Source organism: Schistocerca gregaria, chromosome 11 (assembly GCF_023897955.1).
Source record: "Schistocerca gregaria isolate iqSchGreg1 chromosome 11, iqSchGreg1.2, whole genome shotgun sequence".
Taxonomy (NCBI): Eukaryota; Metazoa; Arthropoda; class Insecta; order Orthoptera; family Acrididae; genus Schistocerca; species Schistocerca gregaria.
In genome coordinates this window covers 91,047,537-91,063,101 of record NC_064930.1, presented here as the reverse complement: position 1 = coordinate 91,063,101, position 15,565 = coordinate 91,047,537, and the positions used below count along the sequence as shown (strand labels likewise).

General features: G+C 43.2%; 1 protein-coding gene across 1 annotated transcript in view; it reads right to left on the bottom strand.

Moving 5' to 3' along the window:
• Positions 1-949: 949 nt before the first annotated feature.
• Positions 950-15,565, bottom strand: part of LOC126295039 (uncharacterized) — a 571,350-nt gene continuing 556,734 nt past the window's right edge. The window contains exons 3-5 of the mRNA XM_049987289.1: positions 10,679-10,806; positions 6,716-6,891; positions 950-1,229 (exon numbers count right to left, since the gene is read on the bottom strand). Of these exons, the coding sequence (XP_049843246.1) occupies positions 950-1,229; positions 6,716-6,891; positions 10,679-10,806 (584 nt within the window). The remainder of the gene's footprint in view (positions 1,230-6,715; positions 6,892-10,678; positions 10,807-15,565) is intronic.

Here is a 15,565-nt window from a genome sequence, read left to right as displayed (position 1 = left end):
TTGGCAGACAGGTGCGGTAGCTGAAAATACAGTGTTTCTTCAGTCCTACTACAGTTCATAGTATTAATACTTCTAAGGATAATATTAAGAGTGTATCTGATACAATTTACTGTTCAGTTACAAATCGAAATATTATTCGTCAAAGAAAATTAGTAAATTCGAACAGTATCATGCCAGGATCATAGATGAGAAATGTAGAACACTACCCCAGTTACAGTATTGACAAAACTTTAGCTTGTCTCTAGCAGAAACCATTCGCCATTTTTAAAAATCCTTAGACTAGGTCTGAAAAAAACTACATGTAAAGAATTATAGTGTTTATAGAAGATAAAAAGGAACACTTTTTTATATGAGGCACGTGTTGCGCATTTATGACAGTCTTATCTGCACTGGTGTTCAGAGACGTTGTTCAAACCGCTGTGGGATGGACACTGTTTTTGAGATGTTGCGGGCCTCCTACGGGAGGGAGACGAGTTGTTCAGTGTGCCGGACACTGGCGGACACCCCAGTTGAGGTGGTTGCCTGTTAGGCTGAGGCTGCAAACATTATTTGTGAGACACCCACTTATTTCGAGTGTGTTAGCGCCCAGCTGGCACTTCAGTAACGTCTCTAAAACATCACACAGGCTCTGTACGTCGCTGGCGTCGAAACGTTCATGGGACACGAGCAGGTGGAGGGTACACCTGTGACATTTGTGTCATATAAAATTTGTTCTTTTTAGTCTTCTCTACACAATCCAAAATTTTGTGTACGTAGTCTATTTTTAGTCCCTGCATAATGAAGAAGTCAGTAATACATAGAAATCAAGTAGTTAGCTTGTCATACATCCAGACGGAGAGTTGCCGAGGAATCTAAAAACTGACTTTGGAAAGAGCACCAGAGATTATCTTGCGTGGCGTGCAAAATCACGCAAGATCTAAGACTACATATTCAGATGGATATTTGAATCTCATTCCTCGAACAACTGAACAGTTGTCAGCGCATAACCGTGAAGTGGCCAGGTCCCAGTAATAAACTTACCTACAATCTTGACATGATATTCGTAGTATGAATCGATGTACTCCGCTGCAGCGAACCAGTAGACACGGCTGAAGGCGTACAGATCGTCAGCGAGGCTGAACATTTGCGACGCCTCTGGGTGCCGCTGCTTGCAGAGCGCACGGAAGTCGTCGTCAGAGGAGAGGTTCCACGGCTGATAGCGCAGCAGTCGGTCACTCAACAGCGGCCGTCTGTAGCACACAAGGTGCGAGGTTAAGAGTTAAAAACCTAGCATGTATAGTTTATGCAATAACGTAAAAGTATCCAGGACGGATTTCCACTCTCCAGTGGATTAGAAACTTCCTGGCAGATGAGTACTGTGTGACTGAATGGGACACAAACCTAGATCTTTTTTATTCTTTAAAGGATGCATAGTAACACAGCAAACAATCGCAAATCCATTGGTCTTTGCAGCTTTTTAGCGCATTGAGATTTCATCTTTAGATTTCAGAGCACTTGAGTGTGACACCGATTATAACTATTTCTTGCAGATCATCCACTGCGTTCTGTGCTGCTATATCGTTTTAACTGGTTTCAGACACATCAAACAGCAGAACTGCAGCGCTAGCCGCAGAATACCTCTATTCTTTAAAGAAGAATTTCGTATGCATTGCAAGAGAGTGAACGTGTGATATTTATGTTAAGGATATGAATGAGTTGTTCAAATTTGCTATAGATGATTTTAGACGCTGACATGTAGACATGTCTGTCATGAGCTGAAGCAAAATCTTCCACATTACCACTTGAAAATGGGTCAAAAGGTCGAAACTACAATTGTAAAACAATTTTTAAAGTCTATGGCGAATATGACGTCCTTAAGAAGACAGACATCGAGCTAGGCAGGCACGAACCGAGAGCCGCCGTCGCAGCCTTACTTCGGCCAGTGCCTCACCCGCTGCCTTCCAGCCGTCACAGGAGCTCCCCTGCACGGCTGGCGGGACCAGCGCTCCCAGAGGACGGCCACTGCAGTGCCCGGTGGCCTCGGCAGTTGCTTCCTGGACCAATTCTCACTGTGCAGTGGAGAGTGCACGTCGCGGGTCCGACACACGGCTCTGACCTGCCAGGGAGTTTCCTATGTGCTTTAGGTGGTGTGACATCTGCGATAATTTCCCGTGAAGACTGTATGACAGCTGAAAGCAGAACTCCCACTGGAAAAAGAGCCCTATGGACAATCGTGAGTGTACCGTCAAGCAGGTCCACTTATTGTCCGTTTCAGCTAATCCAACGGCTAAGGACAGCGCGATACGATGGCTTAAACTAATTCAAATCCGTCTTTGCAAATACCAAACATGTCTTTTAATTTCACAATAGGTCTTTCGTTTTACTCATGATACCCTTATCAGTTGTGGCACTTTTATAATGTTTCTGCTCACATCCGGCAGTGTGCCTACCACCATCTCACACTGCTATGCTTCACGTGCAGAAGTACATGTCTGCTGACGTAAAACTTGACAAAATGACGCTTCACTATTGCATAATTTTTTTTTACTTGGCTCTGAAGCATTCGCTCGGTCTCGCTTCGTGAGCGGTTCTCTCGTTTAGCAGTGAAAATTATCGTATACAAATTGTTGGCAGTAAAACTTTGTCCTAAGGTCAGTGTTCGGTACATCGATTCGATGCATAAGTGTCGGGTACATGTTGTGATGAGAATGCAGCACTCAGAATCGGGTATGAGAGAATTTTTTCCTGATTAATCTACGACTGCATTCCCCATAGCCCGTCAACGATGGAAAGTTTCCATGCTGCCAGATACGATGCAGAACAGTCCGTACTCCGTGTACTTCTTGTAGTATGGTCCTTGGTTATCACCGTTACTTGTAAACGATGTTCTCAGTTAAAGCATGGAGCTGCATCATAATGAGTTCCGTGTGATGTCTGGGTCCCCAGTTTGACCGGAAAGCAGTTCCTCCCATAAGACATGTGGTGCCATGGTGCTAAGGCTCGCAAATCATTTCCAAGCTAGCTACACCAGCACGCTGTTCTGTTTAGAGGTACAGTAACACACCTACTCCACTGACAAGCTGGGCCTCAGAATCCGTGCCGCGAGAAAATTTATCGTTTGCATGCCACAGATCCAGGAAGTAGATGCATACTGACAATGATCTCAATAATCATTATATTGACATTTTTTTTGGCAAAGAATTTCGGGAAAGGGCTGTGTTTAACGCAATGGAACCGTTCATTTCATAAGGCAACCAAAGAAAGTATTTAAGTGGAGGAAGGAGTTGAACATACAGCCGGTGTGGCCGAGCGGTTCTAGGCGCTTCAGTCTGGAACTGCGGAGCTGCTACGGTCGCAGCTTCGAATCCTGCCTCGGGCATGGATTTGTGTGATCTCCTTAGGTTAGTTAGGTTGAAGTAGTTCTAAGTTGTAGGGGACAGATGACCTCAGATGTTGTCCCACAGTGCTCAGAGCCATGTAGTCCCATAGTGCTCAGAGCCATTTGAACCATTTGAGGTGAGCATACAATCTCCACTAAAACAAAAGGAAGAGAAGGCCTAGAAACTTTTGGACAACTTGCCTATGTACTACACAGCAGTAATACTACAATACTGACTGCCATACTCATTTTGGGGGAACGTGCCTTGGCACACAGAGTGGCGAATCCACAGAAGACGCAATCAATACTCGCCACAGAGACGTGGAGTGTCGTTAAGCGAGGCAGACCGCTACCACGGAAGGCAATCGTCGTCAATTAGGGTACAGAGGCAGGGTCAGTGTGCTATAGGCGGCTTTGGCCTGTAGAGCTGGAGCCATTACTAAAGCTATCATGCGAGTCCAGTAATGAAGTGGATTGGAGAAATTTAGAAATGACCGACTGTAAATAGCCATACGTCAACTACAGGAGAGACACGAAATGTTGAGCTGCCTGAACTAGGAGGGCGGTACCTCAGCTGCACCACTGCCGATGGAGCTCTGTGGCTCCCTCCCCTCTTGCATCTCCGGTTTTCGACTTTGTACTGACATCCAACAGAAGGTAAACACGCTGGGTCATATGAATAAACAAGACGACGTTCTCTGGAGAAGACTCTGCGAGCAAAAGAACATTCTATCAGGAAGTTCTTACGAGCCAAACATTCGAAGCCATAATCTCTGATGAGAGTGTTCCTTTTTCTCACTACCTCTGCTCCCTGCTGAGTTGTCGGTGTATGTGGTCTGCCGTGTCCGGCACACAAAGCACGCGCCGTGTCACGTTCCATTGAGCTCGAACAAACGGGCGACATGTCTGGAACCGGCGTCTGTGTGATCAGGCAGAGTTGCACTACGTTGCATTTTGTTTATTTTATGTGCGGCAACAAATTATTATGACAACTACGTACAGCTTACGAAAATGTCTTTACTAGCGATGTTACCAAATTTACAACATGTGGAAACTTTTCAGTTATAGATGTCTGGTGAACACATTATGCGAACGAAATCTTAAGATTAAATGACTTTTTATCCACTTCAAGCCGGAACTCTGTCCCAGTTCTCCAACACGTGGCAAGCCCGTAAGCGGCCCACCATGCGTTCCTTACGAGTAACAGGTCGCTAGGTTTGCAATAAACCAGTTATTAATTTTTGTGGTAACCCTACTTATTTCTAACATCACACTGTATAAGACTTATGCTGTGAGAAGACATGATGGTGAACGTCAGTGACACGGTTGTTTGGTGTAGGCCTGCAGCTAAATGTTCTCGTACATCAGTCTGAAAACTTGGGTCTACTAAATAGCAATAAAAATGTTTCAATTTTCACTTCTTTTGAGAGGTAGTCCGCAGATAATGTTCTTATTGTCAAAGCGATATAAACTTCTACAGCTCCTCAATTCAGCACTTCGATGGGCATATACTTCTTTTTTTTTGCGTCCCAAGCAATATGAATTCTGCCATCATTGCCAAAATGTAGGTAACAGTTAACAGAACTTACTCATCCCGAAGAATGCTACAGATCTCGCTTCAATATTTTCCGGTTGCGAGAAGCTCCTCAAGTTTAGTTCACACGAAATCGGAGAACATTCTTTGTCTTAAGCAACATCCCTCACCTTTTTACTCACGTTGAGCACGTTCTCGGTTGGAGTATATTTTCTGACTCGCTTTACTCATGTTGACCTCGAAATGTCCTCCCAAAATTTCCAGTACGAAGTGCATCCTCCGTTTTGCTGACACGCCCCACTACACTTCTCCAGCAGCTCAGCACTCACCTGGACTCTGCTAGTGGCTCTTCGCCGGCAACCTCCCACCCTTCGTCGTCGTCTTCATTGCTTCACCACTCACAGAGAGCCGTAGTCTGGCAGCTCCTCCGCCACTGCCTCCGTCAAATGCTCCACCACCGTCGCCGCCACCTGCGCCTCCGTCGACTCCCTCTCCAGCAGCGCCGCTGGCTCTGTCGCCAACACTACTCCTTGTAAAACCAAACTGGCAGTCCATCTAGGCATTGCCACTTACTTATTTTCAGCAGTTTCGGCTGTTTCTCTACGCCAGGGGTACTCATTAGTATGATTTCCATACGGGACTCTGTGCGATGGTCAAACGACGGCACGTTTGTACCATTCTCCTGCGTGAACGATTTCTTAAACGAGGAATTTTTAACTTCAGCCTTCCTTTTGGAATATTCTACCACCAAAGCAGACTGGTCAACGTGTGGCTGAATAGAAGCGTTAGATCCGTTTAACGATTTTGTAGAGTACCAAAACTTCTTCCGGTAGCTGTTGTATGATCCGTGCACAGATCTCTTCACAGACGCACGAATCTCTACAAATCTTGCTGTCCTCATTTGCCAGTTCTTTTTTGAACCGAGAATGTAACAGCCTTTCGTTCCTCAGCATTTTCCGAATTTTGTTATTAAACCACGATGAGTCTTTTCCGCCCCTGATCCGCTTAGTAGGCGCATACTTTTCCGGATCACGATTTACAGTCTCTGTAAACTTTAGCCATAATTCCTCTATGGCCATAATTCTGGAATTAAATGATTGTATTTTATTATCTAAGTGAGACGCTGACAGCTGCATATCAACTCTCCTAGCGTTCTCGACTGATTTAGTGACTTTCGTAACCATAGTCGTTGATAACTTCATGATCACTAATCCCCATCTGTATGCTGACGCCATCGATAAGGTCCTGCCTGTTTGTGCTGGCTGCCGAACTAGCTGCTCAGCACAGTTTTCGGAAATCGTGTTCAAACGTCCTTCACAAGACTGTCAGTTTTCTCCGCTTGTCTGTAACGTAATACGTAGCACATTTTAAGACACAATACGAATCAAAATATCGAAGGCTAAACAGAGACAAAAAACTTTGTAAATCACGAGTTTCTCTAACCATGTCCTTCACTACTGTCTATTAATGCTAGTTCTTTACTCCAATCTGAATTAAATGCGCCCGCATCTCGTAGTCGTGCGGTAGCGTTCTCGCTTCCCACGCCCGGGTTCGATTCCCGGCGGGGGTAACGATTTTTCTTTGCCTCGTGATGGCTGGGTGTTGTGTGATCTCCTTAGGTTAGTTAGGTTTAAGTAGTTCTAATTTCTAGGGGACTGATGACCTAAGATGTTAAGTCCCATAGTGCTCAGACCCATTTTTTTGGATTAAATAAACCCTGTGTTTTCTGTAACTTCAATGAATACTTCCATGGATAAAAGTGAGATAAACTCCACTAAAGCATAGTGACTACGACAGACATTTGAGTGTGCACTGGTTTATACCTGAGTATCAAGTGCCCTGGTCTGTCCTTCTCTCCCTCCACCTCGTAGTGCTCCATCTGTTTGCTGGCGAATTGCAAGTCCTGTACCCATCCGGTTAATTTCGTGCGCAGCATGTCTTTCACACGTTCCATGTCCTTAATCCAACCGTGGAGTTGCTGATCACTTGCGTGGTTACCCTGAGACGCACAGAAAATAGTTCAAATTACTTTCACAACATCCACAAGCTGCAGCCTGTCTTAATATACAGTTACATGTAGCACTACTACATGACGCTCACATTACTGCCAGCGCATGACTGCAGTACATTCAGTTTTGTACAGGCATAAAAACATTAATGCACAGCAGATGCGTAGTGGGGTTTTATTAAATAAATACGTTTCTCAAACTGTGACATCAGATAAGGGAGGTGCAGATATTTCTTGGTAGTCGACATTACAGGCGTCTGAATGTATGAATGTATACTCCCGTGACGATGTATCCAACTGAAATGTTCTAGAGCTGCCAGCAGCCTCGAGATCCTACGTGTAAAGCCACATGGTGTGGCTAGAACTCTGACGAGATTCTATTCTAACTTTTGAACGGTTTTCGAAAATAGAATGGCCAGATTGTTGACAAATACGTTAAAATCCTACTCGATGTCGTCTGTATCTGAACACGTCTCGAATATTGCACATTTGAAGGACTGTATTGACTGTTCGAGTGATAAGATCATTTTTCATTTTTTCTGGACAATTTTCGGGTACGAAGTTCACATTTATGTCACATATTAAGGTCTATGCTCCTTTGGCGTTGTACAAATTGTAGGCTTCTAAGTCAATGCAATAAAGATATGGCCATTCAAATTACATAATTTGAAAAATCACAAACAAAAATATATACGGTGGTCCCTGTTGATTTAGAATCGTGACAATTTGGAAGAAGCCAGATTTCACAGTGCAAATAAAGGAAAAAATCTTAAAATCCATAACTGGTAACTGTATAACTCTAGAAAATACTTTTTGTATTACTTTTTAGCAGTCGGTCTATTTGTCTGTCCATCTGTTAGGAATCTCATAACTGACTCCAGTCAACAGATACGGCAGTTAATGACTCGTGTTTTGATAATCGAAAACTCACTAATCGTAACCTGTAGGGTGCTGTCGACTGACTTGGAATCATGAGATTTGGCAACAACTAAGTGTTTCGGTACAAGTAAAGCAAAAAACTTTTAATTATATCAAATAAAAATGTCGTTTTCGATTTGGACATACATTGTATTTATCACTTGTTGAAAGTATAACATACGAACATTACTGCATCCAAACATAAAATGTATGTTGTATTCATGATTTAGTATGTAAACAGAAATGTGTTATTCAATCTTCATCAGTTTTATATTGATGGCAGGTGCCAGAGAAAAAATATATCCATTTCGAATACAATATTTTAGAAATTTACATGGTCGACCGGTTCTACGCGGGATCGCGATTTATCGCCTCCAATTCGTATTTGCGTAAGTAGAGCTTTCCGGATGTGCGCCAGGAATACTGCACGCGTTTACGTGTGTGTGTGTGTGTGTCTGTGGGACGTGCGTCACGTCCTCGCTGTGACAGCATGCGGCTAGCGGTCAGCGGGCAGCTAACATCCCGTTTGTGGTAAAACGGAAAGTAAAATTCAGCATTTCCCTCGTTGTGCAGGAGCAGTGAATTGGAAGGTGTGCACACTTTTGAATCGGCACTTTCCAAAACGTTGAATACGTCGTCCTTGCGATGGCGCCACTGCCATCTAGACCTAATCTATGCCGGCCGCTGTGGCCGAGCGGTCCAAGTGCTTCAGTCTCTAACCGCGCGACTGCTACGGTCACAGGTTCGAATCCTGCCTCTGGCATGGATGTGTGTGATGTCCTTAGGTTAGTTGGGTTTGAGTAGTTCTAAGTTCTAGGGGACTGATGACCTGAGAAGTTAAGTCCCATAGTGCTCAGAGCCATTTGAACTATTCTGAACACACATACATACATATTTGTACACAGTATTATGTGAGAGCCCAGTTACCAGGGACACAGGGTCAAAATCGTAAGCTGCGTCGTTACCTGAGCCACAGCACGCTTTGCTGTACTACTCTGAAGGGCTGTAGTGAAGAACAACGAGAGGAATTATCTCTAGTACGAATACCTCAAGACTGCTGCAGCTGTCTGAAGACTTAAGTTTCATTCAGAAAGCAAAGTGTGTCTATAAGTCGAAACTATCTGTACAACATTGCTTCACGGAATACCTTTTCGCAATTACACTTTTACTAAGCAGGTGCAGTGTATAATCAATGAAGCGTAGCTACACAAGACATGTAATAAAGAAGTCGTCCTTTAAACATTCTCGTAAGCTGTGAGGTACTATCTCCACAAAATATTTGATACGTATCAGGTAAATTGCCTTTGCTGCAGTGAAATGCATGGATGATGGTAACCAAAACAAGATGTAATGACAGGACATGATACGATGTCAGCAGAAACCATTCTTAAATACGGAACCCGCATCTATCAATCTTTGAAATTACCATCCACTAAAAACATTTGTAATATATATAGGAAAAAGATTTAATCCAACCAGAATGTTTTCAGTTCACTGAAACAGGTATCGCCTAATTCTCTTCTCAAAGGATCCAAAATGAGGCTCACACGATTCTTTAGGGACTGGCACGTTGCTACATACGCCACAAAATGTTACACAAATACACAGATCATACCTCGTCCTTTTGCTTTCCATGTCTACTACTGTCAGAATCCAAACAGTCACAAGTGGCCATTGTAATAGTTAAGGTTGGGTTTGTTTGGGGAAGGAGACCAGGCAGCGAGGTCATTAGTCTCATCGGATTAGGGAAGGATGGGGATGGAAGTCGGCCGTGCCCTAAATCAGAATGCCCGGACACGGGATTGAACCGTCGTCCTCCCGAATGCGAGTCCAGTGTATGTCTTAAGACCACATAGCTTTTATTCTCGGTACTGGGAAAATCACTGGTGGTAGTGTTCATAAATCATAGACAGAGAATTCAGAAACGATAATGGTTCGAGTTAGGCCACGAGAGACACGTGCAGAAAGGCTAACGACTAAGATGAATGCTCTCAGAAAGCAGCATCCGGTTTCACGTTGGTCTCGCACAGGTTTTCATTGACCTTGACGCATTCACTAGACATTCCGCTTGTGTCTGTAGTAGCACAGTGCCTTTAACAAAGCCACTCGCTGACGCAACACGCGCTAACTGGTGGACCTTCGTTATCGTTGTGCGTCCTCTGTGGCTGCGGCGGCTGGGACATTGCTGTGCTACACGGAGAGTGCTGGCTGGCAGAGGTGAGCACAGGGGGCCACCACTGGCGTCGAGCCACAAGTGTCAGCTGCGCTATCGTCTTGTCATGGAGTCCTGGGAAATGCCACGTGAATGTTAAGGTGGAAAGAGTTCGAGCAGTTACAACGAACTGTATAAGTTATGTGGTATGTACACAGGTTCATTACGAGATTTGACGTTGACGAAGCTCCATGTTGAGAGAAGTAATTTTATTGGCCTTCCACATGGAGTAGAGGTTCTTAGGAAGAGAAGATGCTGATGGAGACTTGAATTGCCACACTGAGACTCTACACCACTCTCCACTAAATACGAAGCTAACATGCTGCAGCTTGCATAGCAGGATTCGATGCAAACTTATCTGAATCTGTTAAAGAAGTAGCTAGCAAATACGAGAAAAGAAAGATGCAGGCGATTTTCTTCGACCTCGAACCATTCCGAGCTTAGTCTCCCTGTATCATAGCCCCAAAAGTCTCACAGAAGTAGAGGTTGGTTCAGAATTCTTCCAGAACTGGAGAGCCAAATATAGCTGCAGTATGAAGCAGGTAAACTGGGAAACACTCTCCCAGAACTGACGAGATCGTGCGTGTCATTTTCTCGCTCCCTGTACGTATAATACAGTTTATAAGAGGACGGAAAAACTCCACTTACCATACGTTCGAATGCGAGGGGAAGCAACAGCTGTGAGGCGTGCGTCGCACCGAGTGAGAGCAGCTGCGCCAATTCCCGCCAGTAGCTGGAGAGGCGTTCCCGGAAAATAGCCGCCTGGGCCTGCAGTTCTGCACAAGACGGGAGACGACGCGCTGATGAACAAGCCAGTGGATCAGACTTCTGTAGGAAGCACAGCTTTCACTTTCTGCCCCCACAAAGTGTATGGAGGTAGCATTTACCTTTAGAAACTAGATCAATATGCAATGTCAGTAATGGTATGAGCTACATGGACACCTTGACCGGACGTTACAAAGCTCACATTCCAGCGACAAGTTTAAAGAGCACATCAAGCAAAGAGAGAGGAGTACCACCACCTAACGTAGATCCAGTAATAAAAATTAACCTAAGGGTAGAAGTATCAAAACATCTGAAGAAGTGGAATTATACAACTACTTCAAAAATCACCCACACGGCTTGCCCCACGAGAAGACAGATTTAAGAAATAAGAGATCTTGAAATAAATTCTAGCCAGTTTTAAGTGCTAATAATAGAAAGTAACATTAATGAGGATGTATAGTTTGGCTGTTTGACTTTGGCCTACTGACAAGCATAGGACGTAACGATTTGCACAGGATCGTATCTATGCTAGTTTTATAATATGAGTAGTCTTTACGACGTTTCCCGTGAGTTGTATGATATGTATGGAAATGAGGAAGAATTATGTCCACTCATACAGGTTTTTATAATTAGAGTGTATTTATTTTAACAGAAGTAATAGATCTTAATAAATCAGTAAAAAAATGAGTAAGGTGTTCTGCAAGTGTAGCTGAAAAAGCCATTCTCGGCCTAAACGTTCTAAGGACCATGGAAATGTATGACTACATTTGTACTGGTACACTATCTTACATATTAACATTACATTTTTGAATTACATGGCGATACACATAATGTTCTGTATTTTGTGTCAAGTATCCCATCACATGTTTTTATCTCACTTTTTGTACTCCTTTTTCTTTTTATTTGTCCAGTGGATCAATTCATCTACGAAAGTTGTTGTGAAGGCGATTTATGCTTTTGTGATGTTAATACGGTACACAGAATACATATGTAAAATGATATATATTTATATGGCCATGTTTTTACGAGCAGCCAAGCTACTGTAAGCCTTTGACGATGGATACCATATGTACTGTTACGCACTATCACAATAAAGAAATGTCTTATCTTATTTCTTTACATCAAATGCTTGTATCGTAAACAGAATGCCAAATTTTGTTAACAAATGTTAACACTATATTTAGATACTGTGATATAAAACGTTTTCTGTGGCATGTACAATCGCTGCTAAGAGCAAAGAAGAAACGATTTGTGAATATGTTCCCCACCAACTGCCTCAGTAGTCATATAAACAACATGAACAGTGATTTGAGGGGATTCATTTTAGTGATGTTAACATCAGTAACAATAAATTTACCTTATGCCAATGCTATGATCCTTGAGCTGATCTAATGTTGATGTACACTCGGAGTTAGGGGACTCAACATACAGAGACAACAGTGAGATATACACACGTCACAAGATTCGTAAATTTTCACACCTCCAGAGGCCCAATGCAAGTGATGTACAGTTTTTAGCATTTGTTGTAATATGAGTGCCTCATGTATGGGATGATAGTGGCGTTCTATACGTGCCGTCTGCCCTTCACTTTTCGGTTATTGCTGTATACCTGTATAAAGGGCATAGGATCGAAAATGTAGTCGTGAAAACGAATAGTGTTACAGTTAATGGCAGATACGACGTCTTTAAAAAAAAATACTGTTTTTTATGCCTGTGCCAGATTTTTCGCATTTCGTTCTTATACGAGCCTATTTTCAGTACAAAAAAGGCATTGCTGCAGATGGAGAATGATGTGTGTACATGACGTTTGTTCTGTTCGTAACGCTATTTGAATTCCTCAGTGCAATTCGCAATAGACAAAGTAGAGAACCGTGCGTTTTCATGACTTTGTAAAAAAAAAAAAAAAAAAAAAAAAAACGAATCTTCGGCATGAGCGACTTGAGAGCAGCGTACCGACACATTACACTGGCATCTGGCTGTAGGTCAACGACTGCAGAATGTAGAGCCACGGGTTGGGGTGGAGACAACAGAGTGCTGAAAAGTTCACCAGCCATCACAGACAGACCGATGTAACCTGGGTTGAGATCTGTGGCTACCACTGACACCACACCACAAGCAGCATAGTGTAGGGCCAGAGTCGGCTGTGGTGTTCAGCGGCGGGAATCAGTTTATCCTGTGGCGGTCACGTCGACGCTGCTTTGTCCTCTGTTGGCCTCGTCGACTTCACGGAAAGCCGCGGTCGTCGAGATGCCTACCTCCTCAGCCCACAGAAACCAACAGGGGTTAGGAAGACTCGCGATCAAATCATGTGGAAGGCATATGAATGAGTTCTTAGGAATTTCGAAAATTGTTCAGAAATTTTGGAGCCAAATTATTATTCAAACTGGTTCTCCAGATAAACAGTGTCTCTTGAAAATATCATTCACATAGTTTTGTATGTTCAAGGACACATAAGTGCGAGGACATCCGCACAATTACCTGAAGAGCTCTCACACTCAAGTTGCTGACCAGAATATGTATATAAGAGGAAAAGTAGATTGAGGAAGTGCTAGATGACCATCAATTTGGTTTTAGGAAAGATAAAGGCATCAGCGTATGACTTCTCAGTTGGCGATTGATGATTAAAGCGAGACTTAAGGAAAATCTAAGCATGTCCGTAGGATTTGTAGTCAGATAAATATTGTACAATAATTTAAAATGTTGCAGGATTTCCGAAACTCTAAGGAAAATGGGTGTAACCTCTAGGGAAAGAAGGGTTACGTACAATTTGTACATCAAACAAGAGGAAAAAATAGGAAGACCAATAACAAACAGATTAGGTTAGGAAAGGTAAAAGACATACATCTAATCGCCCTTAGGATTCAATCTGTATATCGAAGAAGCAATGACGGAATGGGGTTCAGAAATGGAATTAAAATTCGTGTTGAAAGTTTATCAGTGACAGGAATAGCTGATGTCATTGCTGTTCTCAATGGAAGTCAGAGGTAACAGTAAGAGATGGTGAGTAGAATAAATAATCTAATGGGTAGACTCTATCAATTAAGATTAAACCATAGAAAGATTAAATTATGAGGTCTAGGTCAGAATTGTAGGCGAGGATCAAGACGAACTGAAAGAATTCTGCTACCTTCAGGACAAAGTAGCTGGCTGAAGTGGCCGTGCGGTTCTAGGCCCAGCAGTCTGGAACAGCGAGACTGCTACGTTCGCAGGTTCGAATCCTGCCTTGGGCATGGATGTGTGTGATGTCCTTAGGTTAGTTAGGTTTAACTAGTTCTAAGTTCTAGGGGTCTAATGACCTCAGAAGTTGAGTCCCATAGTGCTCAGACCCATTTTAACCAAGGACAAACTCATAATGGAAAAATGAAAGATAACATAAAGATTAGAGACGAACATTCAATGAGGATGTTCATGGCCAAACGAAGTCAACTAACATCAACTGTCAGTTTTGTAACAACGAAATCAAACAATAATTGATAAAATTATTTAATAGGATAGATAAAACAATCTACTCACGAAGCAGCGTCAGAACACTCATAGAAACTGTTGTGATTGGCAAGCTTTCGGAGCCAGTGGCTCCTTCTGCAGGTAAAAGGGTTGAACGGAAGGAAGAAGGGTTAAGGAAAAGGACTGGACAGGTCTAGGAAAAGGGGGGAAAGGGGTAGATTTTGGGAAAGTCACCCAGAACCGCGGGTCAGAGGTGACTTACAGTACAAGACGAGAAGGAATGTTGGGGACCCCATCTAGGGAGCTTAAAGGTGGAAGATAGGGTAATATACAAGACAGAGACTACTGCTAAAACGTTGATCTCGAGTTAACTAGAGTGTGTCCTCCTATAATAGCCCTGTAACTGGCAAAACATATTCTATTAAAGGGTGAGCCAGATGCGAAAAGATACAAGTCATATACCAGCTACTACGTAAACACTGTTTAGCCTTCTACATTGACACGACTACCATCAGATTATCAATTAGGATGAATGGGCATAGGCTGAGGGTATACACTGGTAACTCACAATCTCCTGCTGCAGAGTATGCTCTAGAACATGACATTCGTGACACCAGCGCCTGTTTCACCACCAGGATTCCTTCTCCCAGACACTAGTTTCTCAGGACTCCGTAGGTGAGAACTAACTCTACAACATGTCCTTGGTTCTCGCCACCCAGCTTCTTATCACTGTAACTACTCTTTGCTTTACTCTGTTTCAGTTTCCTGCATCTTTCATTGTCTTTCCCATCAATTTTTGACCGCCTCATCCCACCTCTGTTATGTACAATGTACTTACCTTCTCACAATAACTTGTGATCAATGTTTTTGCAGTAATCTCTGTCGTGTATATCACCTTGCCTTCCACCTTTAGCCTCTTGGGTTTTCACATCTCGTCTGATGCAGTCCCCAACATTTAGTCTTCCCTACTCATCTCGTACAGTAAGTCTCCCCTGGCCCACAGTTATTGGTGACTTTCCCAAAATCTACCCCTTTTCCAAGACCAGTCCAGTCCTTTTCCTTCACTCTTCTTCCTTCCCTTTCAACCCTTCTACCTGAAGAAGGAGGCACTGGCCCGAAAGCTTACCAATCACAGCAGTCTTTTATATGTGTGCCTTGCTGCTGCTGGGTGAGAAGATTTTTTATCTATCCAAGCAAATGTCGGGTTCTGTTTAGGGACGAGTAACTAAGAGTGTAAGTTTTGAGTACAGTATTCTATGAAAGTGAAACATGGGCAGTGGGAAAACTGGGACAGAAGAGAATCTAAGCATTTGAAATGTGGTGCTA